At 33.4% G+C, this 12,092-nt stretch overlaps 2 protein-coding genes across 2 annotated transcripts; both read right to left on the minus strand.

Annotated features, from left to right (window-relative positions):
* Positions 1–1,781: 1,781 nt before the first annotated feature.
* On the minus strand, positions 1,782–2,243 carry LOC110704361. The gene has a single exon (XM_021882144.1). The coding sequence runs from the start codon at positions 2,241–2,243 to the stop codon at positions 1,782–1,784; it is 462 nt and encodes a 153-aa protein (XP_021737836.1).
* Positions 2,244–5,886: 3,643 nt separating this feature from the next.
* Positions 5,887–11,849, minus strand: LOC110704412. The gene is made up of 4 exons (XM_021882190.1): positions 11,623–11,849; positions 10,985–11,164; positions 7,446–8,873; positions 5,887–6,788 (listed from the first exon to the last, which is right to left on the minus strand). Exons 1-3 carry the CDS (start codon positions 11,638–11,640, stop codon positions 7,521–7,523), a joined length of 1,551 nt encoding a protein of 516 aa, XP_021737882.1. The 5' UTR covers positions 11,641–11,849; the 3' UTR covers positions 5,887–6,788; positions 7,446–7,520.
* Between the last annotated feature and the right edge of the window lie 243 nt (positions 11,850–12,092).

The raw sequence follows: 12,092 nt of genomic DNA on the forward strand, positions 1-12,092 counted from the left end.
GACCTTCGGAATTCCGAGCGAGTGATAATATTCTATAAGATGAATTTTCTGACAGTTTGCTATGTGATGTTCGAGGCTGCCTTGGCCTCGATCCATTTGCTGAAATAGTCAATGCCGACTATCATCCATCTTTTCTGATACGAAGCATCTGGAAATGGCCCCAAGATATCCATCCCCCATTGAGCAAATGGAAGGGGAGGGGGCAACCACTATCATTCATCTCAATTTCAAACAAACGACGCATCAAGAACACCTTGTTCATAGCCGATGGCTTCTTATACATATTGGACAATGCTTTGATCACACCAATCGTCGTTGGCATATCTTTTTCATTGTAAGCAACACTCTTTGCCAATGTCAATCTAATCACTCCAAGAGCTTGTCTATCCAATACTTTCCACTCATCTTCCTTCATACCCGATGGTTTACTAGTAAGGGGCAAATATAGGTTCTTTTGATACAAATAGTCCTCTATTTGCATCTTCCAAAACCCAAAATCCTTCCCATCAAACTTCTCAATTCTCAACTTGCCTTCTTCCATTGCAAATCAAACACACAAAGTTCACAGTTGGTTTTCAACAACAAAGAATGCAACTTGACACCCAAGATTCAAACTTTGAACACCTAAAGACCCAAACTTTGTAACTCAATCACAAATTCAAGTTTAACACAAACCCTAAATCACTAAAACACCAAAGATTAAACCTGGCTCTGATACCAATTGAAAGGATTAAGGGCTCAAACTAATTGCAATCAACCCACAACAATGAAGAACAAACAAGCACAACAACTAAGAACAACCATGAAGAAATTAAAGCAAGTAAAAAAAAAAAGGGAGACAATGTTACCGTGGGAAAACCTGAGAACCGGGAGAAAAAACCCACCCTTTGCACTATGAAGTAGTATGAATGAAATCAAAATTACAAGCATGAATGGTATGACATTCAAATGCTCCTCACAAATCTCTCATAAACCCTCTCTATGTGTTTATATTTTGTGAATTCATATATAAGAGGCTTAGTAAAACTATATATAGTCTAGGTATTAAATGACAATCCAAGGGCTAGAAATTAATCAAGCACAGGGGCTGAAATCGCCCTGAAGAAACAGAGCAGCAGGGGTTCGACCAAACCTACCCAGAGTTCGGTCGAACCTAGGGCGGTCCGATCGAACTCCCTTAAGGTTCGGTCGTACCTATGCTAGAAAATGGAAGTGTTGTTGCTACTACCTCAAAACATGGTTCGATCAGACCCATGCTAGTTCGGCCGAACTTTTCACAAGTTTGGCCGAACTTCTTCTTGTTCGATCGAACTCACAACCAATAGCAGCTTCTAGCTTCTCACCTTATGCCTCCATGCATTGTAACATCTCCACACTAATCCTAACAATTATATGAGGTAGTATAAGACAATCAATTAGAAAATTAGTATAAATCAATACAGAAATTATAGCCTTAATTAATCAAGAAATGGAGGGAGCACTCCACCATACAATTAAGTTACAAACTTACAACAGTTCATAGATTAAAAAAAAAAACTTGATGAGAAAGAGAGATTCCTTCACGTACTATACATTATTTTTCTCATGTTTTTGCGAATGAAATGAGCCAAACTAAGCCAAAATTACTAATATTTCACTAAAAAAAATGGCAGGCATAAAAAAAAAGGGAAAAGGGGAAAAAAAAATTGATTATTTTAAAAATAAAATTGTTTGCTCATCGAGGTCAGGAGATGTGAGAAAGCGTAAAATTACACTCGGGTGTGTGATGAAATTTGTATCCGCTAATCAAAAAGTTGCTTCGTGGATCCTCGAGATTTACTAGCAGAAACATCTCTCGTTCTTCTCTTAGAATCAGAGATCAACTGCTGTTTAAACATAGCAATAAATGCTTCAACTCTTCTATTAAGCTCTTCTTCTGACAACTCCACATCTTTTTCCACCTTACTATTAACAACAACATTGCTTGTTGTCTTCTTACGTGTCAATTTACAACTTTGACCATTACAAGTAGTACTAACACTTGTAGTTACTACATCGGATTTTTGTTTAGTCACGATTTTCCCATCTACATTGCTATCATCTTGCTGATTGTTGTCGCTTGACCCTGTACTGAAGTGAAGAGATGTGAATAAAACGGCCAGCAACACTAGGTTCAAGAGAAGAAATATACGAGCACGCCATTGCTCTACCAAAGACACCACCACAGCGCGTCGAAAGCAAAGCATTAACAAGGCAATTACCATTGTGAATATGGCAGTGTGTAAATGTTTTTCCTCTACTAAAACTTTCCTATCCATTTGTTTTTGTAATTCAAAAATATAGAGAAAATGATAAAAGAACCAACACTTATTTTTTTTACTTGGGCAAATAAGCTTAAAAGGTGGTGTGTAAATGTTTGTAGGTTCTTTTATAAGGCAGGGGAAGAGTGAAATGATACATGGAATCTACCTGACCTAGGATGAAGTAGAGAGTATATAAGTAGTGAGTAATGAGCATGCTTACCAAAATTGTTTTTTTTATTTGCACATGCTCACAATAATAAGGCACCATTTTTTATGGTTAGTTAATTATATTGAAATTCGAAATGTCATTCTAATTATTAGTTTGAATTCGTATCAAACTATATTAAAATTTAGTTTTAATCGATAGTCATCATTTATCAATTTTGAAGTGTTAGATTTAAAATTTTCAAATCATTAAAAAATGCTAAATTATGCTTCTACAAGTGATGAATTCTAGGTATCATTGTAAATTCACAAGTAATACATATATCGTTATTAGTCATTTTATACAATAAAGTAACTATTAGCTAATAACTTCTTCTTTTTTAACATTTTTACATAAACTACTAATATAAGCATTGATTAGTCAAATCAGCTTATACGAACAGTTATTAGCTGAAAGCTAACAACTAACCTCTCATTGTCAAACAGGGCCTAAAACTTTGGTTATTAAAAGTCAAATTCATGTTATCGTAATGCAAACTTATTATGAATCAACATGATTTGATTAATCTATCCATCTTTATTCATTATTGAATTTTCATAGCATATGCCATATATGCATCCAAGCATCTTTTAAATACAAGTATATGTGAAGACAATGTTGCAACAAAATGTTGAAGGCACTAAGGTTGGTTGGACGTGACAAAACTTCACAACTTTAACATGCTAATATAAAAAAGTGGGATGAGCATGACATTGAAATATCAAATACCAAGTAGTATTTGTAAAATAGTTCTTGAAGAAATGTACAAGTTGAATTGAACAAAGTGTAAGAGAAAGTAAGAAAAGAATGTTGGAAGATGGCAGTGAGCCGTAATGATCAAGGGAAGCCAGAGAGTGAGATGGCGATTTGTGCAGCTTATTTTGGGAGACACAAAAACACACTCCTCCACTCATTTACTCTACTTTTTGTTTTTAAATATGCTCTTCTTCCCGTAAAAAAAAAAAAAAAAAAAAAAAAAAAAATTGCTCTTCTTTTGTTATCATTGCGCTTCCTTATTTTTTCTTAGCTGTCTCATTGTGTTGGTTTTCCCACCTTTTTGTATTTTCTGTTCTTTTCCTCTATCCCAGCTTAAGCCCTGTTCTTTTGAGCGGCTCTGCCTGATTAAAAATAATAATAATAATAATTAATAAAAATAAAAATTATTAATATTTATTAATAATAACTAATATTTATAAATAATAATAATTAATATTTTACAATAATAATAATTAATATTTTATAATAATAATTAATATATAATAATAATAATTGATAACAATAATTGATAATAATAACTAATAATTAATGACAATAATTAATATTTATATTATTTAACACATTTTCTAATGTTATAAAAAGAGTAAAAAAAACCTAAAAAAATCAAATAATAATAATAATAATAATAATGAAATCTGCTCTGCCTTGCTCTGCTGAAATCTGCTATGTTCTGCTCTTCTGCTTTGTCCTACTCTACTCTGCCCAGAAGCTCAAATGAAGGGGGCCTTAGAGGTGTCAAGGGTGTCTGGGTCGAGTTCGGTAAGATCAGATCGAATTAGGCTATTTTTAGAATTGAGTCATGTTAAATTATTATTGTCTGTAAAAGTTGAAATCTGATTTTAGTTTTTACGATTGGTGTAGGATCGGATTGATCGGGTTAGTTTTGGACACTTCAACCTAGCTACGAGCAGTTCCCTTCATTTAGATTTCTTGGGTGACTGCAATGTAATGACCTTAGCTTAGAGACTTGTAACAAAAATATAATGACTCCATCCATTCCATGTAGGCACGGGCATTAGCTGTTGCAACCTGTTATAGAGCCTAAATACTGATGAAGGGGCCTTAATCTGTCTTAGAATATAACAAATACAAGTATGTTGCACTAATTAGAGTAAATATGATAAAGTGGATGGTTCATTTGTTAAAGTGCAAGTACGGACGTGCCACTCATGTGATGGTTTTGGCCGAAAAGTGGTGATTAACGGGCGGAATCCGGATAATGATCTTGTTTAACAAACATTTAAAGTTATTTAAGGTCCTAAAGTGCAAAGTTTTTTTCTTACAAAATGACCAACATACATCAATTTTTCTAAAACTTTTCCAAAATTATATTATTCTCCATCGACACCTTGGTAGAGAAAAAGGAAGCAAGAAGATAAAGCAGTGACAGTAGTGGGAGGTGGGGTGTTAGTGTCCGAAGTCAGGAAGGAGAGAGAATAGGTAGTAGCGGCTATGATATGGTGGTGCAGACATGCAGTTTAGTCAAGTGAGGAGAGAGGGGTTGTGATGGTGGCTGTGGTCTGGTGCCGCTAATGCAGTGGTAGTCGTAATGGCTGAATTGAAGAGAGAGGGGGGAGGGGCAAAAAAGGGTTATTAACATTTGCAGTACAGTAGGCCAAATTCACCATATTGGTATAAAAGTTAACACCCTTGTGACAGATTGGTATAAAAGTTATTGCCAGCGACAGATTAGTATAAAAGTTAACATGTAGCGACATATTGGTATACAAGTTTAAGTTAACAAGTTGCGACATTTACCCTTATTTTCTCGTCGGAGGATATGCGTACGGTACACGCACGTATTTACAGTGCTAAAAACTTTTATCTGACATATTTTTCTTCTTTTCTCTACTTTTTATATTAATTTAAAAAGATTATGAAGTAAAAATCCACAAAAAAAAAAAAAAAAAAAAAAAAAAAAGCCAAAAGTGAGAAAGAAGCTAGGGGAAAACGAATAGGAAAGCTTGTGCAAAGGGATATAAGCTTGAATTGAGGGAGTTGGTCATTGAAGCATGACAAAGGTAGATTTTATTTTTATTTATTTATTTATTTTAAACACTCTATTTTGGCAAAATTACACTCATTGGCACCAACTTAAGAGTATGTTGCAAATATTGACACGAACTTGTGTCACTTGTTAACTTGACACCAACTTGCCCAAAAAAGAATAAAATTGACATTAAAGGCAATAAACATTCAATAATACTCTACATATGACATCTATATAGTCTTATCTTTCTAACACATTAAGAACTTTTTAAAGCAAATGGCTGTTGAAAAGGAATTTTATACTTGTACAAGGGTTGAAAGTTATGTAAAATTAATTGTTCAGTGTCATTTATGTCAATTTTGTAATTTTTGTAGCAAGTTGGTGTCAGTTTAACAAGTGATATAAGTTGGTATCAATAATTGCAAAACTTCACAAAGTTGATGTCAATTATTGTAATTTTGCCTTTTTTTTTTCTTCTTCTTATTATACTCTTGATTTACAAATTAGTTGTGGGTATAATTAAACAAATGATGTGATAATGAAAGTTAGGGTCAACTAAGCAATTGATTTTTAAATTAAATACCTAAAAATATTGAGATTTTGTTTTATCTTTTTAGTTGTTTAGGGTTTTTATTGTTTAGTTCTTTGGGGTTTTATCGTTTGATTGATTTATCAAAGTTATTGTATTTAATTTAATTCTTTTTACTAATGCTTATTCAATGGTGTAATTTAATCTAAGATGATATAACTATTCATAACATAAATTGTTGATTTTTTTTTTTTTTTTTTTTTTTGTATAAGAAAGAAAATAGAAGAAATAATTATTGATAATCTTAGGTGGGAGGAAAGAGGGAAAAATTATTATTTTGTGTGGAATAAGTATATTTTGGTAATAAATAAGATTGCAAAAGTAATTAAATTGTTGAAAACATAGTATACAACACGCACTTTCATCCGACGAGAAAATAGGGGTAAATGTCACAATTTTTTAACTTATATATCAATCTGTCATAAGGGTGTTAACTTTTATACCAATATGGTCAATTGAGTATAAGGAATGTATAGAGGTAAAGATAAAGACATGAAGTAATATACATTTTTGTATACTATAAGCTTTGTAAAACTATTTAATCTAATTAATCTTTTATATGTTTCACATTAATTAACATGAAAGATCACTTCTTGACAGGAAAGACAAAAAGACAGATTAGACACTGTATAAGCTGCTTTACAATCTAAGAATTCATCAATTGCCGCTTTGTGAGTTGAAACAAGTAGTAACACTAGTAAGGGGCTCAGTTACTACTCATAGAGCTACCACTAAAAAAAGTTTGAAATAACATCAAGGATTGCTAAATCTGTCCACAGCCATATAAAGTTCTTCAAGACCTCAGTAAGACAGTAAGCCTTGGCTGTTCCTTCAAGAAACTGAAGTAAGAAAAGGCAAGAGAGAGAATTTACATCTGCCAGTCATGGATCAGTACTCCTATGTTTGCTATGTCCATCAACACCTCGTTCCAGTAAACTATATAAGCTGCAAAATAAATAAGAATGAAGACCAAAGAATGAAGCCAAATATCATTAAAAAAAATGCATGCTAAACTTATCAATGTCAAGATATAGATTCATAGTAGGCCGAGCAAGATTGAGTTGGCTTGCTAGCTCAGCTTAGCTTGACAGCTCAGATCCTAATTCATGTTAATCCTGAAAACATTAGACTCCATTCAGGTCATATAACTTGAATGGAGCTTGCCAAGCTCAGATAACTCAAGCTTGAGCCAAGCTCAAGAAATAAGTTGCAATCAAGTTAGTTCTACTCCTTGCCACAACATTCATAGAGCTAAATTATTGTGGATACATTGGTATCCTTTACTAACATTAACGGAATTACAGACACACTGACACAAGCTTCTTATGAGAAATTTTATAAATAATAAGGTTGAGCTATGTATGAGCTTTTCAAGCTGCACCCAAGTCTCCTCAACTTAACTCAGTTTAGGTTCCGAGTAGAAATAATTACTTTGCTAACCAAGATGCATCAATTATCCAGACATAATGTATCATAAAAATTTTAACAAACATGGAAAACCTACACAGCTACACAATAAATGTAGAATAAGGGATAATCTGAATAAAGCAGACATGGAATTTCACTTGAAAGAGGGTAAAGAAAACCAGATGAGCAACTTACTTCATTTTCCCACTATCTACATGCATTTCATCTTAGAAATACCATTTTCCATCACAGCAACATCAGTTGGATACTCTAATCCCCTCTTTGGTGTGTCCCTATCATGAAGGATGTTCTCATCAATTTTCCCAAAACAGTCTTTCGGCGCTTTCTATGGAATGTAAATTTTAGAACTCTGTCTCTCCCAGCTAACGGACTGTGACTGCTACCAAATTCTTCCAAGATAGGCACATCAACCAGCAATGAATCCTTTAGGGCAGGAATAGTATGGGACTTGTCAATTAAAGCCAATTTTGTATGTGTACCATTTCCTTCTTCAGCACACACCACATTCTTGAGTAATTGACAAATACTGCTGCCAGATCCTTTTGCAATAGGCACATCAACCAGCACTGAATCCTGTAATGCACCATCAGTAACAGTATGTGATTTATCCCATGAATCCTCTCTGGTTTCTGCACCATTTCCTTCTCCAGCACATGCTACATTCTCAAAATTACAGCCCAAGTTCAAGTCATCAGATTCTGACACACAACAAACCTTAATCTTCTTAGGATCCATTTCAACTACGCCCATTGGGAACTCAACAGGCACATTCACAACACTGGTACATCGCTTCAATGGACCATGAAAATGCTGCAATCGTGTTTTTTCAAACTTTTTACGAGAACCCTGCAAGGAAGCAATTGCTTCCCTGTATTTGGCATTTTTTCGAGTAGATCTGCGAAGAGATTTGACAGCTTGGTCTTTGTAACAGCTGCTATGCTGTGATAACTGTCTCAATGGAATATTCTTGACATTACTCTGATTAGTCTTGGAAAAAATGCTAACACTATCATTTTCATGCTGCCTGCGAAACAATGTTTCCTCTGCATTGGCTGTTGACTGAATGTTTAGCAAAATTTTTGGATCTTCAGATTGTGAACTAGGCAGCATTACATTTGGCAAGTTTCCTTGAAATGCGCATATCCTTTGTGTTGATCCATTTCTGCATAAATCAGTTTCCCTATTTTGCATTATGATGGAACTACAATCATCATTAGCATGAAGTTGATTCAAATGTGAACTAGCAGATAGGTCAGCATCATTCATGTCTTTAAAAAACCTATAATTAAGTGCTGTTGTTTGTAGAGACACAGCTTTCTTCTCATTATCTACCAATACAGAATTTGTATCTGAGACCTGGGATATGAAAGAATGAGGAACATTATCTTGAGGCGCATATTCTTGAACAGGCTCATTGGTTACAAGGATATGATTATTACTCAGAGGCTTTTCCTGGGTTTGCCTCATGATCTCCAATTGCTCCTGTACTTGATTGAACTCATCCCTGAGATCTACAATGATTCCCTCAGCCTCGCAGAGCTGTGCTTCAAGCTCTTCGATTTTCATTTCTTGTTTCAAAGATCTAGCTTCTGCCTCTATAAGCTGCAAAAATAAGTATTTTTTCTATCAACTCCTCACTCCTAATACAATCACAAATCATCTCAGGAAAACATTAAACAGTATATTTCAGATCAGTTCAGTAATAATATAACTAAGGACAAGCTTAATAAGATGCTAGTGGATGTCTAGGTGTAGCTTGCATGACAACGTAGCTGAAAGTCAAAACGTGCTTCATTGAAAAATTAGCATTTAACAGCAAACCATAACATCAATCCTACCTATATCAAAGCCAAATCCTTCTAACACAGAATTTGAACCTTCATGACTATTAAGGCAACTATACATTGTTCTCCACAGGTACCAGATGATAAACTACCAATCCAGTTCCACTAATCTACAGTTTTGAATTACTCATAGTCAGATTGACATTGATATGAAGCTGTGTGCACCCAACATTTCATTCATAATATCTGTTAATCATTCCTGGGACGCAGTGAGTCTAATGACTTTCTCATATGAAGTTTTTTTTAATAATCTGATTCTCTTAAATTTCCTTAAATTTCATTAAGATGCATTGTTATTTTCCTATTAATATAAACCCCTTGCAAATTGAATCAACATGCTGTTGCTACAAGAGTACCACCTTCGCAATTATAATGAACTAAATCATCCAATTGATTGAATTTAATGCTACCAGTTTCTATTGTCATGAGGAAAAAATAACTCTCAAGCTACACTAAGTTTTTCAAAATCTCTTTACTATATCTGTGCTTCTTGTTTATTGGAAGTATGGTCAAGATGTGAATAGCATTTAGATAAAAGGTCTGATGGAAATAATTTCTCCAATATCTGATATTCCTTACCCTTCGCAGGTAGGAGCCTTTCTAAAGGTGTTGAGAATATGACAATTTTGATGCTAGATTTTAATTGTTCTATCTTAATAAAAAGAGATTTGGTATAGCTTACATAATTATATTGCAAAATTAATGGAGAAAACAATAGGTTTAGCAGATTCCTAGACCCTTCTACATAGATAATGAGTCAGTCATGACAAGTTTTACAAAAGATGCCAAAAGTATTTCACACTACTTCCGCAGTATATACATTAGCAAAATTACATAAACATTGTATTAGGTTGAGCATCAATGTGAATGAACCTACAAGTCACTTTATTCTGCTCTAGAAAGACAAAGAACCCAAATGATGGGAGAACCCTGTCTATCGTTTGGTAGCCCATGCCCTTAGAAGCTCAGATTGCTCCAAAAATGAAAACTTTGCAAACTTCATAGTACCCAATTGGGTAGGTTACAGGCTTTGAGGCCAAAGCCCATCACTACTAGACCATACCTAAGAGCCTCACATTGTCAAGTAGTACCTTTAGCCATTAATGACCATACCTTTGAGGTCATTACGTTCGAGTAAGGAAGTAGTATGGTCATTACGTTCGAGTAAGGAAGTAGTATGGTCATTACGTTTGAGTACGGAAGTAGATCATACTATATCCAATACCATAAAAAGAAGAATAGGATGCTCCTTATTACAAGATTCACGAATGTACAGTCCAAAAAGGACATGAGATAAGTGGTCCAATTGATTATATTGGAGCCTAAAGTTTCATTTTAACACATCCCTAATTACATTTTTGAAAATAGTCCAAACTCCAACCTATCATAAGCACAAAAAGGGAAATTCTAGCATTAAAGGCGCATCCACTAAACAGAGTTTCCTAAAAGATAAACACCACACTAATACATATCTAATAATACCAATTACACCAAGTGCCTCATTTTATTTTTGTTCATTCAACTGCTTCATCCGCCAAAATGTACCTTAATATATCTATGATATCAACTCCAAACAATACAAACAGAAATTCATAAACACAGCAATTTCAAACCCCTTTCCCAAAAGCAAAGAAATCATAGAAACCCAACAAAATTCAATAAAAACACTACAAAAATATTAGTCCACCCCATAAAGATAGGGAAAACAGAATCACTAGAAACAAAAACATTTTAAAAATTTAAATTCTTAACCATATAACTTCAAACCCAACAAAACCCAGTTCAATAAAACAATAATCCACACAATAAAATATAGAAAAACAGAAAATTTACCAATTTAAAAATCAAAATAAGGAATTATTATATTACCATGGAATTAAAATGATCTTTTAAACGAAGAAGCATATTAAGAGAGTCCTCTTTCAAAGAAACCAATTGCTGCTGAAAGCTAAGAGCTTTGCGTTCTGCCACCATAACTCTTGCTGCTGCTTCTTTTGAAGTGTTCACTATTACTTCTGCATATACTTTCTTCAATGCCTCAATTTTCATCTGCAACCCCATTACACCAATTCAGACCCAAATTTCATCCAAAAATAAATAAATTAAACAACAAATTAGAATCTGGATGTCAAACAATATATGTAGTAACTAAATAAATCATTCAGACCCAAGATCAAACAAACAAATAATACAAATTCTATTTATTAAAAAAAAAAAAAAGGGGTAACAAATTATAAAGATTACTACCAAAATTCTCAGAAATTGGATAACAAACTAATTAAAAACAAACAAAATCATTTCAAACCCAAAGCCAAAAATAGAAATGGTGACATAAATTAATAACAAAAATTAATTTTGATGTTGAAAATTCTGCAACCCAGATCATTATTACATAATTAGATACCAAAAATTCACAATTTTTAATTTTTTTTTCAAAATAGAGATTAAAGAAGAATGATAAATAACAAACTATAGGATTTTACTACTTGAATTGCACAAAAAAATACCTGAGAATCGTCTCCCATTGAAGGAAGATGGTTGAGTTCTTGAGTTGAGTGAGTGGGGGTAGTGAAGTGAGGTCGTGTAGAATGTTGTTTCCCCCCTTTTTTCACTGTACTGGTACTATTTAGTTTGAAACTACTGTTTTACCCTTTATTTGAGGTTGATTTTACGAGATAAGTCATTTATTTGTGAAGCGTAAATTTGTTATTTTTTCGTCGTTTTAATTTGTTGGATGATTGAAACGCCGTGTTTAAGCCCTTTGTTGTAATGTGATTGACGATTATAACCTTTTAGGCGCTAAAACTTGAAAGAATGGGAATTAGTAGAATTGTTTACATGCCACGCTGGTTATATTAGGCTAATTTTAAATTAGGACAATTAAGAATTAGGATTTATCCAAGTATGTGATCCAAATTATCTAATTCAATATCTCGTATTAAAATGTGAGCGATTGTATAATTTATTTTATTTTATT

The sequence above is a fragment of the Chenopodium quinoa genome, unplaced genomic scaffold (assembly GCF_001683475.1).
Source record: "Chenopodium quinoa cultivar QQ74 unplaced genomic scaffold, ASM168347v1, whole genome shotgun sequence".
Lineage (NCBI taxonomy): Eukaryota > Viridiplantae > Streptophyta > Magnoliopsida > Caryophyllales > Amaranthaceae > Chenopodium > Chenopodium quinoa.

Coding starts and splice junctions, on each gene's coding strand:
- LOC110704361 (XM_021882144.1), bottom strand. CDS start 2,243: ATGGTAATTGCCTTGTTAATGCTTTGCTTTCGACGCGCTGTGGTGGTG.
- LOC110704412 (XM_021882190.1), bottom strand. Junction 8,874..10,984: donor AAGATCATTTTAATTCCATG/GTAATATAATAA, acceptor TTATTTTTGCAG/CTTATAGAGGCAGAAGCTAG.